We start from the raw sequence: 12,803 nt of genomic DNA on the forward strand, positions 1-12,803 counted from the left end.
GGTGTTTGGGCTCATGTTCAGCACCTGGCTGGTATCGGGATGTGAGTATATTGTGTGTCAGTTCTGAGGCATGCGGTCTCCCAGCTATAGCTTCATTATGTAGACAGCAACACAAACCTCATTTATAAAGCGACATGTTGCATTGACTGGCGGTAGGACGCAAGTGGCCTTCTTCCCACGGCCACGGCCCGTGTTGCAGCTTTCTATCTCACCACCAATATCCACACACACACGCGGTGCGCGCACACGCAGCCTGTCCTCAAAGGGTCCATTTTCTCTGCAGAACAAAGTGAGTCCTTTCACTGAAAGGCCTGAATAGATGCGTACTTACAGACCCCAAACCGGTGGGCAGTCTCCTTTCGGTGTACCGGAGAGCGTTAATTTGTCGCGTGAGGTGTCAGAGAGGCGCGCGCCCCGTGGCCCACCACTGTGCTTTTATTTGTCAACCAGTTCTCCCAGTCAAAACCGCACTGGCTGGCACAAGTGGCGCATCGACCGCTCTTCTGGTGCATGTATTTACGGCAGCAGCGCTGCCCACTTACTGCTAAATAAATGACCGAGCTGAGGGCACTGCTACACAACAGCAACAGCAGTGTTATAGAGGAAGAGCAACAACTCAGAGCAACATGTTGACGGCTTTTCTTTTCTCTGACTTAGAAATGCCATACAATACAACCTGTCTTTCTCCTTACATCGGGGTTTCTCTATTAAAGATAAGGTCATAAACTGCTCCATTATAGAGGCTAAGAAGAAAAACTGTTCATTCGAATTGTTTTTTCCCGTGTAAATTAAATCTGAAACTAAAGCCATTGATTTTTTTAAAGCGGGACATGCGACTCTAGCAATGTTGCTCGCTGGTTCCATCAAATTTCTTTGTGAAAACATTAATTCGAAGTAAAAGATAGCTAAGAAAGCTTCGTTTATTTATTTATTTATTTGATGAAAACACATTCAGACACTTTGAACTGTGCAGCGCCTAATATTATTTTATGCCCTTTGGCTCTTTCTGTTTTACTGCGAACCTTCTGCACAAAGACCTGCAAAGATTCTGTTTAAATACAGCTTACATATTCAACGTCATTTAACTAGATAATCATTTAGAAATAAATAGCATAAATGGAAATATAACATTTTAATAATAATAAGAAGAAGATCATGATGATGATGATCATGATACATCGCAATGAAACTGTAGTAAACGTTCATGATTGTTTTGTCATCAATACATGATGCTTTAATCAGAGAAATAGTAGCTTTTTATTTAGCTGTCATGGACCTTCCAAACTGAGGGTTGCAAAATAATGTCAAAAGAGCCCAGGCTATAAAAATATTATTAATTTAGATATACGACTAGCACATAATGGTAGGCCTGGCCTGTGTTCGAATTATCAGTTAAAAACTGTATTAACGAAACCTGTTTCTATGGTTTGAGTAATTATCACGTCCCGCAATGTTTTATCCTGCAAGTCACCTGTGAAGAAGTACTATGATAGCTTGAATGTCTTTAGATTTTACCAGGCTTCAGTTTGTTTTTAGCAAAAAAAAAAAAAAAAAAAAAAAAAAAAAAAAAAACACACACACACAACTTAATTCAGGCACTGTCTTGGTTGTAGACAGACAACTACGAGGCTTCTGCGTTAAATCCTCATTTAAAATAGATCATTCGTAAGTTCTGGAGCTAACCCAGGCCTGTTTGAGAGGGCTACACATTGTTCAGTCAAAATAAAAAAGTCACTGTCATAACGGTGCATCCTCAGGCTAATGATTCGTTTAAACCTGCCAAAGAAAACATTAGTGTGTAAGTGTGTTGCAGGAGAGCAGCCGGTGTCAGCCCTGAGTAGAGATGTTGAGTGGAGGACAGGGGGCGTGGCTTTCTGCGGGGGACTATCTCGAGGTGCGCCTCGCGGACCGAGCTGTGATTGGTTGGCCCTTCTGGCAAACGGCACGCGACTATGGATGTCGCTATAAAGAACCCTCGCGTGCCGTTCTCAACTAATACTAAGTGCTGATCGTGAGCAGCGAACGCAAAGCAGCAAGCTTATCAAAGAAGAAACAACGTGTCATTGTTACCGCAACAACAAAGATGGACAGTGTGCTGGACCCTTTCTCCGGACTCGACTCTTTCTCCTCCCCTCCTTATTTCGACGATGACGAGTTTTTCACCGACCAGTCCTCGAGAGACGGACAGTTGGACACTGATGACTTTTTGGATGACGACGTCGACTTCCTCACCACTCACTTCCAAGATTATTACAGCAGGGACGGCGGTAGCAGAGCAGCGCCTCACGATGGAGACTACGACATCGGCAACTTGTCCTTCTCTTCCTCATCCTCCACCTTTTCATACGGCTGCGCTGACAGCACTCCGGATCTATCCCCCCAGACGTGCCATCACGGCGGGCCGTTACAGAAGCGCAGGAGGCGGATGAGGTCTGAGAGGGAGATGCAGCAGCTCAGGCAGGCGGCCAACGTCAGGGAACGGCGGAGGATGCAGTCTATCAATGACGCGTTCGAGGGGCTTCGCTCCCACATCCCGACCCTGCCCTACGAAAAAAGACTTTCCAAGGTGGACACTCTGCGCCTCGCCATCGGCTACATCAACTTCCTCGCCGAGCTCGTGCAGTCTGATCTGCCTATTAGAAACTCTAGCAGTGAGTTGCACGCGCAACCTAAGAAGGTCATAATCTGTCACAGGGGGACAAGTAAGTCCATTTAAAAGTCTACTTTTTAATGATGATGAGGCTTGGTGAAAAAGATGCTGACTGATGGACAGCGAGCTTCACAGCTGTCTTTCTAAACATTTCTTACCCAGAGTTTGGACGAATACAGTAATTAGGATGGATCGTTTATGCGAGCCTGTATAGCCTGTTTACACAAAATAAAATGTCAATGATGTTGATGAACTAACATTAAGCTGATGTTCTTGTGCTTCTTCTCCCTGCCCAGGATCTCCCTCCCCCAGTGACCCGGACTACGGCCTGCCTCCGCTGGCCGGTCACTCTCTGTCCTGGTCGGATGAAAAACAACTCCGGGAGCAGAACATCATCCGCACCGCCAAAGTCTGGACACCGGAAGACCCCCGAAAACTGCACAACAAACCGGGCGTCGCAGATATTGAAAACGAGCCTCCTTTCAGCCTTGTTGCCTAAACAAAAACAGTCACTCTGACTTCTGTTGTAAAACGCATTCTGTAAATGTGCGGACCATGAAGTGGGTTGTGTTAACCGATGTTAATGTGCACTTAAAGGCGCACTGTGAAAATGTGAACATTATGTGAGCTTACTGTACAATTTCCGATATTGTTTTCAATATTGTAAATAGTTTTATCATGTTGATAATTTTTTTTTTCATTTTTGTAATTCAGGCAACTGGCAATCATGTATTTATTTTTCACAAGGGATAATATATGTTTTAATTTAACTGCAATGAAGAGAGAAAATATTTTTATATTGTATAATGAATTATATTTATACACAATCTGCAAATAAAAGCACCTACTCCTAAAAAACACGTTTCTTTTATATATTTTTCGTATAGATAGAAAGATACAGAGAGAGAGAGAGAGAGAGAGAGAGAGAGAGAGGAAGATGCAGCACCCTCATATCATTATTATTATTATTATTATTGTTGTTGTTATTATCTGGTCATAGGTTCGGTAATGTTAATAGAGCAAGCTTCCTTCTTCACATGTTGAGCTTGAAGGCTCATTATTGACCGTGGAAATAGTGGTTTGACATCACGTCCTTGTAACTGAAACTTCTGTCTCTGAAGAAAGACGTCTGAAAGCAAATGTTTTTTTTTTCTGCTTATTTCTGAAATTAAACACAACATTAACTCTTGCATATTTTGGCGCACATTATAGTTCGTCATCATATAACCAGCTTTTTATTCTCATCATGGGAAGATCAGATCAAAAATGTATTTTGTTTTTCATAAGTGTAAATTTGGGACTTCAAATGATACGTGTCTATGAAATACACATAGAAATGAGTGAAGCATCTTATTGTGCTATTTTATATATTGTTATGGTGCATGGTGCAACCTTGTAAGAATTAGAAGGAGTTAACCCAGACAAATGAAGCTCAATACTGTGACATAAATATGCAAATGAGATGCTAATGAGAAGACACTGTATAGCCACAACAGCTGAAGGTGTTTAAAGCGCAAGCGGGCGTGCAGCAGTATGGTGGGAGGTTGTTGAATGCTCTTTGCTGCCAGGTGCTGCCGGGACAAATTTTCCCGTGGTAGCGGCATCCCTCCAACATGTGTCCCCACTGCCTCCTCTGCGGCCGCCCCCACGCCACCAACACACTCCGGCATATATGAACCATGTGGGCCCAAATACGGCAAACACAAGGCTGGAACGACGGCTGGAAGGCTGTTCTTGGGATTATTAAAGTTTGGATTCTAAAAATCTCCAGTATAACAGGTGGGTTATCTCATATTATCATGTATTATCTTGTGTATCAGAACTATTATTCGATGAATGAAAATTCGAGTGTTTCAGTTTCTTAGAATGCTAAATTATTTTAAACCTCATTTAAAGGTTCTGGGAGCCCCCCCGCCCTCCTCTCTCTTTCCTCAGCAAAGCAATCTTTCCAGGTCCCCTGAAAGTCCGTCCGCTTCTCATTACCAGCGCGTCAGGAGCATGTAATCCTATTACAGACATTAGAAAGTCAAATGTTAGCGAGCCAATGCTGGGCAACTTCATCTCTTTGGCAGGAGGGACGGTTCCACTTTGCCACTTTGATTGTGCACAGCAGAGCCGGGGATTAAAACAGTGGTAGCATTGTAGTTCCTCGTACCTTAGTTCTTTTGTATCGTTGATGGTTTTTAGAGTGCGGGGCGCAGAGCGCCTCTCAACATCCTTTGGTGCGGTCGCAGCCAAGCGGAAGGGACAGGCTGAAATTTTCCCGGCTATCTTGTCACTCCAGTTACGGGCTTGGCAAGGCTTAAAAGGACACGACCATTTTACTGTCTGACAGGTTTTATTTCCTTTAGTTCTCGGCAGGCCTGGACATTATGGGCCACGCCAAGCGGTAATTTGGTTGAAAAAGCGCTGGGCTCAAAGGCCGCTGATTCACCATATAGACAGGCAGCTTTCATACCTACAGAACGCCGTTCACGACAGACAGCAGAGCACTTTACTCTAACCACACTGCTGTCACTGTGTATATGTGCATGTGTATGAGTGTACGAGTACCGAAAAACGTCTTCACTCTACAACTCTCAGAGGGTAAAACAATTGTCCTTAAAGTCGTCTGAGTACTTACAAAGGAAAATAGATCTAAAATTAAATTCCAAATGCAGTCACTTTTCATGGATTAAAGTCGTATGTTTGAAATTCAGCTATTTAAACTCATTAACAATATTAATAACCTCCATATGAACATGAAGGAATGTTCCAAAGCTCAAATGTATCTACAAATGTGCATAACATTCATTTTGTTGCTGGAGTGCTGAAGACATCAGTTCACCAACAACCAGTTTAGCTAATGATAAAAGACTATAGAATAAGATATCAATGATAGACATAAAAAGTTAATACAATACTAGGAACAGCTACAGCAGTGGCTTGTAATTTTCATCACACACTAACCCATCAGTGATTTAAAGCTCTGAAAGCTACTAATTTTATTTCTTTTATTTCTGCTGTCATTTTGCAGCAATAATATTATTCTCACCTCGAAGTAAAATACTGAACACAGAACGCATAATGTGCTATTGATACTTAAAGTATTCAAGTAGCTCTAGCGCGAGCAGAGTTTGATGTCTGCACCGGATCTAGTTTCCTTTAAAAAAAACACACATCACAATATGTGACAGCAAATAAATTACATCCTATTCAAATTGAAATATCCGATTCTATTGCATTTACAGTTTTACAACTTAAAGAGTTCAAATGCTTCTTAAATATGCCATGAAGGTTTTCATTGATCCTTTAGTAAATGATCAAACTTGGTGCTTTAACTCTGTTCATAAAATAGGAGGATATAGGAGTATATCAGTGAGTCATTTCCCTCTCTCACGCAGAGTTATTTGTTGTTTTTTGGTTTTCGTTGCAGATATCTGAGGAGATTCAGTCATGCTGCTCAAGGTCATTTGATGTCTCAATAGAATGAAAGTGCAGTGATTGGCACTTTTACGCATCAGTGCCTGTGAGTATGTGTAATGGTTTGCATCCATAGCTGAAAAGGAAATCAGCAAGTAATGAAGAGTAAAGACCATAAGGTCCAGTACATCAGCGAAGGTGTGAAGCTTTAATTAATCAGCTCAGACTTATTAATGAGAGCAAAGTAAGAGTTTGAATCGCCTCTAATGCTGTCAAATCCGCTTTAAACTGGTATGTTAGCGCACTGGGAGAGACGCCTAACAGGAGCCACAAATCGGCTTGATTTTCAGATTATCTCGCTGCCAAACACGGCCCCTGGAGTCATTATTGATACCTTTGACTCTCTGCTTTTCTGTCCAGCACGGCAGCAATGTGCCAGCTCTCAGGCTGTGGCCAGAGCCTCAGCTCCACTAGCACCATGCGGGCGGCCGGGCGCTCAGATTTGCATAGTAGGGTGGTCGATCTGTGGCTACGGTGAGCCGCTGGTAACCAACAGGTGCCTGCTAGGTTCGTAGTGACAGAGGAGGGAGCAGGAGGAGATGAGTGGTGGGGAGAGACGGTAGCTGGAATCATTCAACCTTCCCGTGCGCTCTTTTCTTTCAAGATGTGACCTTCCAATCTAAATCACATCTTTATGAGCGCCTTCTTCTCCCGCTGGAACAGATCAGTCTCCGTCCTGTTCTCAAGGGATGCACCTGGTAGCTCAAACGTTGTCTCTTTTCATGTTCTTGCGCCTGAGTCCCTGGACAGCAGCTGCCTAAAAGCAAGCAAAGAGAGGCCCTTGCAGCGTCTTCGAGACGGGTTGGCACCGTTTTCCACTTCTTTAATGTTCCATCAGCCTTTGTCCAGGACACAATATGGCAACTGTAAAGCATGACGTTTTGCAAGAATAAAACACATTTTCAATGATGTGACACCGGGCTGAAAGAGCAGCGCGGGCCAGCCAGGCTAAACATGTCCCTGCGTTTGTTTTGTGCGTCCGCAGCCAATTAACAGCGAGGTCTTTTCGCCTTGCCTTGATAAGCCAATTAAATTTATGTCTTCTATTTTTTCAAGGAGAGAAAGGGGGTGTTTGGTGTGCTCTCCTCCTCGGAACGGCGATTTTTTAGCCATCACCTGGCGCTTTCTCCACAAGAGAGTAAACTGTCCCGGGTGTCCCCAGAACCATACGGCTCTCACCATCCTGCACCATTGTTTCCCGCGTTGATCACTCATTAACGGGATTTAACAAATCCCCTGTTAGCTACGTTTTGTGTCATATTTTCATCCGCAAGATTAAGCAGATGCTGCGATTGTGAAATTCAATCTGTAGGGCTACTCAAGGCTGAAAGAGAGACGGGCACTCGGTTGCGAGTAAGGGAAAGAAAAAAGCTCTGGGCACATCTTCAGAGGAATAAAACGTTTAGGAGCCATAAACAGACTTCAACCTGCTCTATTTCAGCCTTTGTGTTGTTTGTGAATAATTAATGTTAATAGGGACAGGTTTGTATACTTTGAATGCGGGACCACAGGTGCGGAGTGACAGGATGAATAACCGGCCCTGATTTTTGCCAAAGCTCGAGGGCTCTTGTCCAGGGTCTCCAAGCTGATGGAAAATATTGTCATCTCTTTGATTCGCAGCATTACTTTCACGGAGAACAAAGCCGGGTGATGAAAAGCTTATGCTGGAGTGAAACGGGCGATGACGGTGGCCGCCTCAGACTCCTGAAAGAAAGAGAAAGGGGGCGAGTCAATGGCAAAGCGCGCTTCTGGTTTTGTGCGCAAGTGCTCCATCTAACTCAAATAAAGGAACCTTTCCAACTTTTAAAGGACCACTTTTTGCCTTTATTAAAGGCCGGACGGCTGTAGCCATTAAGCATATGGTGCTAAGGCGCTGTTCTTTTGTCCCAGTGAAGCCCTTGAGATACTAACTTGTGTTCTTTCCGGGATATTTAACTTCTCAAAAGCTCCAACTTTATGCGCCGACAACAAGTGGCTCCGGAGCGCACGAGCAGCTTCTGCCACTGATAAAATCAGTGTGGCTAAAACAGAATTAGTCTGTAAATAATTAGACGAGGATTTTATTTTTTTTATGACATGCACTGTCGTACATTTTAAGGGGAAATTATTTTCTATTTTTGACTTAAGTGAGAGACGAGTTACTTACTGGATTTGTTCCAAACGATTGTTGTTTTAGCGCAATAAAATTCATGGCAACGCATGGACAGACTGGGCCTGAAGTGAGTGCGTATGGACTACATTTGAACTCTTTTAGAATACTAGAGTAAAATTAACTGAGAAATGTCATTTTTGCTGCCCCCTCACGATAAGTTCTGTGTTGTCAAAGTAATGTGTCAGTGTTAGTGTGCAAATGACATGCGAATTCCAGTGAAAGAAGATGTCTATGATTGTGTCAAATTAAAATTCCACCTGGGTACCTCCTATGAAAATGACATTCTTCCTATTAACTCTGATTTCGGTTGCAGCGCATTCATGCGTAAAAGCTTAATGCTGTTTACAGTTTCGCCTTATTGCGTAATGGTGCGTCTGCCGCGCACTGGTATAATGCGTGCACTTGGCTACATCTCATTCCCCAATGAGAGCACCAGAGACATGCGACGTGCCCTATCAACAAACAGGACCAGTTCTCTGTCCAATGCACGGCTTTAAGGGGATGTTTCAGATATGAAGTGACGGTGGACAGCCTTAAGAAGGGCTATTTTTCATTTCCGCCATCATTGCGTTAGTACGGCCTGACATCACACATCCCCCTGACAGATTCTCAACATGATGATCTTACAAACAGTTCTACTTAAGAAATAAAAAGTAGAATGTGACGATAAAACTCATTTATATGGAAGATCTAAATGTCTAATCTGGAACACACGACAGGTTGAATTAAATTTTCAACATATATTAAAATATCATACACTGATGCCGGGTGTAGTGTGTATTATTGGAAGTGAAATCAACATGTGTCAGTCTGATACACTGTGTTGGAAACGAGGCTTCTTTTTAATATTATATAATTATATGGTTCTGTATCACATCCTACCAAAGCCTAAATTACTTTCATATTTTAATACATTATTTAGGTTTTTGAGTTTTGGACATCTTTGCCTCAGTGAAATTCATAGCTCTGTTGTCTTCAACCTCACCTTAAAACAACCGGAGTCCAAACTTGTACTTGCATTCTGGCCTCAGAAATAGCTGAATGTTTATATCGGTAAAACGCGCGCGTGTGTGTGTCGTTGTGACGGAGCCAGCTGGCTGCCTCTGGCCTCTGAAAACCCCCCTGGTGGACTGAACACGGCGGCCTGACCTCCGCGCCGGAGGATGGGAGATGCGCCTTTGACTGAATTAGCCACAAAGACGTCTTGCTATGATCTTTGTTGCAGTTGAAAGCAGGGTGGATATGAGAGGCATTGTGCACAGCTTTTGCGTGCCCCATCATGAAATATTACAGTCTATTCACGAGGAAGCGCCTTTCAAAAGATATGGAAATGAAGCAGACTGGGCTGATGTCAGGGTGGATTTCAATGCAGGAGACAAAAAGCAGTAAATAAATAAATAAGTAACCACGTATAGCATTTTTCCAGACAAACAGTGATGCTCACATATTCACACATAATAAATGTGTAGAAAAGCTCTACCTCAGCGCGCAACTCGCACGCGTTGACAAATGACCGATTTTCTTCATTATGTCTTAAAAAAAAATCACTGAATAACTCCACAAAAAAGTGATAAATTACTAATATGCTAATTTCAGTCACGGCCGTTTGTACGTGTGTGTCACCATCCATCTCCTACATTCTGCGCTGCTGATCCCCGTCGTGCGCTAGAGGACACTCAACCCGTTTAGACCGGGGCTCTTTTGTTCGCGTGCAACACTGACTTCAGCCTCCGGGGAAGGAAGGTTTTATTTTTTTGGTCCCCCCCCAGCCCCAACCCTGGCGCTGTCAGTTGCCAGGATTCAGAGGTGTAAAAGCATGCATCATTTTTCACCAGCTCTCCGTTTTGATATCGACAAAAGAGGCTGCTATGGAACAGCCTCTCCGCTTGTTCACTGGCTTGAACTTCACTGATGTCCGACTGCTCTCTTTTCCTCGTCTGAACGCGGCGCAGCGGGGATGGATTTGCAAGACAAATGCAGCTGTGTGTGAGAGAGGGAGTCAAGTGGCACAAAAAGGCCGTTTCAGTCAGCCGATGGGATGGAGAAAGTCAGCATTATGCGGACGTCAAATCAATCAAAAACAAAAGCCGCATGCAGAAAACACCGAGTTTATGGTGTTGAAATGGCAGCTTACTTTTTTCAGATTGGGAAGGGTGCAAAGTAACGTTACTCGGTTAGTGCAGTCGACATAGTTAAACGAAACTGTAAAAAATATAGTCCCCATATGGAGCCACGCAGCAAAGCTGTAGTTCGCAAGTGGCAGTTCTCCCGTGGCACTTGTCTATGAAGCTGAGTACATAAAGTATTTTAAAGGTATGTGTGAGTCATCTAAAGAACGAGAAAACACCAGCAGTTCATTTAGGATTGTTCAAGAATTTGTATATATTGTATATATAAATATTGTTTTGATATGGAAATATGAAAACGGTGGAGGTAAAACTGGGTTCCTTCTTAAAGCATTCAATTTTTCTTTACTAAAAATAGGTAGTAGAAGTGAAAATAGGAATTAACGTTCCTGCTTATGAGTCATTTGCTACATGCTACTTGCTAAAAGTAGCATGATCTGCAGAGTAATTAGTAAGAGAAATGCTCAGATGACTGAAAAAATATGTAACCTTAACTAAAACGATGTGGTAATGATGGTCAGTCTTGCATTCCTCAAGCATCGGTCTGCTTATGAAAGCAGTGTCACAGTCATCACTTTCACAGAGGACCGGAGGACTGGGGCTCGAACCTCAAGACAACCCGTGCTATCACCTGAGACACACCACTCTATGAATTCGCACTGTGGAGTGCCTGATCAGTTGACCACAGATCACTTGCAGTCTTACCGTGTTCATAAGTATCTGCATAACAACTTCACGAGAGGCAGACGTGAAGTGGGATGCACGTGTGTAAACCGTGGGATTATTTTACACTAACGGTAAACTGAATGGGTCAGTCTACAAGAATAATAACAGAATTTTAGACTTGACTGCAATTGCAAAAGTACACTGAATGAACAGCATTGTTAAACCTCTTTCAGTGAAAATGGAAAAGTACAAATGTGTCTTCTGACGTGTAGTGCCCTAAGATAAAAAATGGAAATAAAATTTACAGTATACATGGAACATACTTCCCACACAAGTGATGGCACTCTCTTATACTAGTACCATCCCTTGACTGGGAAACACAAGGAATAACACATTTTGTCATTATCATTAGGTTATAAAAATTATCTAACAGTTCTCTCTTCCTCTCCCTGCAGCTGAACCCCAGCTGGCTGTGCTGTAAGTCAGAGCTTCCAGTGGCTGGTGGCCAGTGCTGACTGGGAAAGCTTCCAGCCTCAGAGGGACTGTGATTAACCCAGGAGCGGTCAAACTCGGCAGGAAGCCCCCTACAACCAGCCACTGCTATTTATCCACTTTCCAATGAAACCAATTACTTTTACAGCGAGCCTCGGTGCCGACACTATATGTGTTGTTCTTACAGACCAATAGAGTATGGCTGTGAAAGGAGAAGCAGACGTGAAGTGGGAATCCCTCCTGAGCTGCTTCAACAGGCTGTAAAATATACCTAAAGTCAGTATCCATGGAGACCCACTGATGTGTGAGAGCAGCCTGAGGGACACACAAAACCTTTTAGAAAACAAGTATATTATTATTTTTCCCATTTTGTTCACTTGATATCAAAGCAGCTGTAGAGTTGTCAAGCCATCAGTGATTTTTCCAAGCTGCAGCCAAAATGTAAAAATAAACCCAGTTTACACTTTTATTTTTTATATTGTACTTACATTGCTTGCTTGCTGTTACACCTTTTCACAATGTGAAACATGAATGTCAACTTCCTGACATCACTGGTGTCTAGTCATTTGCTGTTCTTTTTACTAAAGGTGAAAATGACTTTGCAGAAACTTTTAACTTTTTAGAGGAAAGGTACACTATAATTGTGAACAATGTGTCTGCAGTAATTGTGGATTGTGACAGTGTTTAAGCAGCTAAAGATGCAGAGCTAGAATTGAAGAGCAGATTCATTTGAAATCTGCAATGTGCTATCACATTACAGTAATGGTGCTATGACTTAATTAAAAGCCACTATGATCTTACAAGAGCGTTAGTGTCAGCTAATTCTACAAAACCCTGGATTATGTCTAATGCCAGTATTTTTTATTTTTTTATACAAAATGTGTGCATAGATATTGAATGCATTACATGTTTATGCACCACCCCAGCCTGCACACCCTAAATTTCTGCCTTGATACATTAAGTGCACATTACTTCTCCCATTAGCACTGAATTTTGGTATTGGGTGTAAATTGTGAACAGATCCCTCATGGGTCTTTGGAAACTGGGCCAGATGTGAAATGATTACTACGATTATTTGAGTTAAGTTTAAACTCTGCAATCTGATTTTCATGCAGTAATTAAACAGAAACAAATTCAACAAAACACACTCCAGCATCTTCCAATACTGAGTTTAACTATACTTTGGAAATGATAGTAGTGCTTGTAGCAAATAGGCTAAAACAAACAACAAATATGATTCTCTCAGACACAATCA

General features: G+C 42.6%; 1 protein-coding gene and 1 long non-coding RNA gene across 3 annotated transcripts; both read left to right on the top strand.

The window, feature by feature from the left end:
* Positions 1-1,982: 1,982 nt before the first annotated feature.
* On the top strand, positions 1,983-3,502 carry ptf1a (pancreas associated transcription factor 1a). Its single transcript, XM_018695991.2, has 2 exons — positions 1,983-2,702; positions 2,947-3,502. The coding sequence occupies exons 1-2, from the start codon at positions 2,084-2,086 to the stop codon at positions 3,147-3,149; spliced, it is 822 nt and encodes a 273-aa protein (XP_018551507.1). The 5' UTR covers positions 1,983-2,083; the 3' UTR covers positions 3,150-3,502.
* Positions 3,503-4,174: 672 nt separating this feature from the next.
* On the top strand, positions 4,175-12,351 carry LOC108896750 (uncharacterized). Of its 2 annotated transcripts, XR_007813089.1 has the most exons (3): positions 4,175-4,429; positions 6,066-6,158; positions 11,512-12,351. It is a non-coding gene; the product is annotated as an uncharacterized LOC108896750 (long non-coding RNA). The 2 variants fall into 2 exon arrangements; XR_001963164.2 differs by lacking the exon at positions 6,066-6,158.
* The last annotated feature ends 452 nt before the right edge of the window (positions 12,352-12,803 follow it).

This window comes from Lates calcarifer, linkage group LG4 (genome assembly GCF_001640805.2).
Source record: "Lates calcarifer isolate ASB-BC8 linkage group LG4, TLL_Latcal_v3, whole genome shotgun sequence".
NCBI classification, from domain to species: domain Eukaryota; kingdom Metazoa; phylum Chordata; class Actinopteri; family Centropomidae; genus Lates; species Lates calcarifer.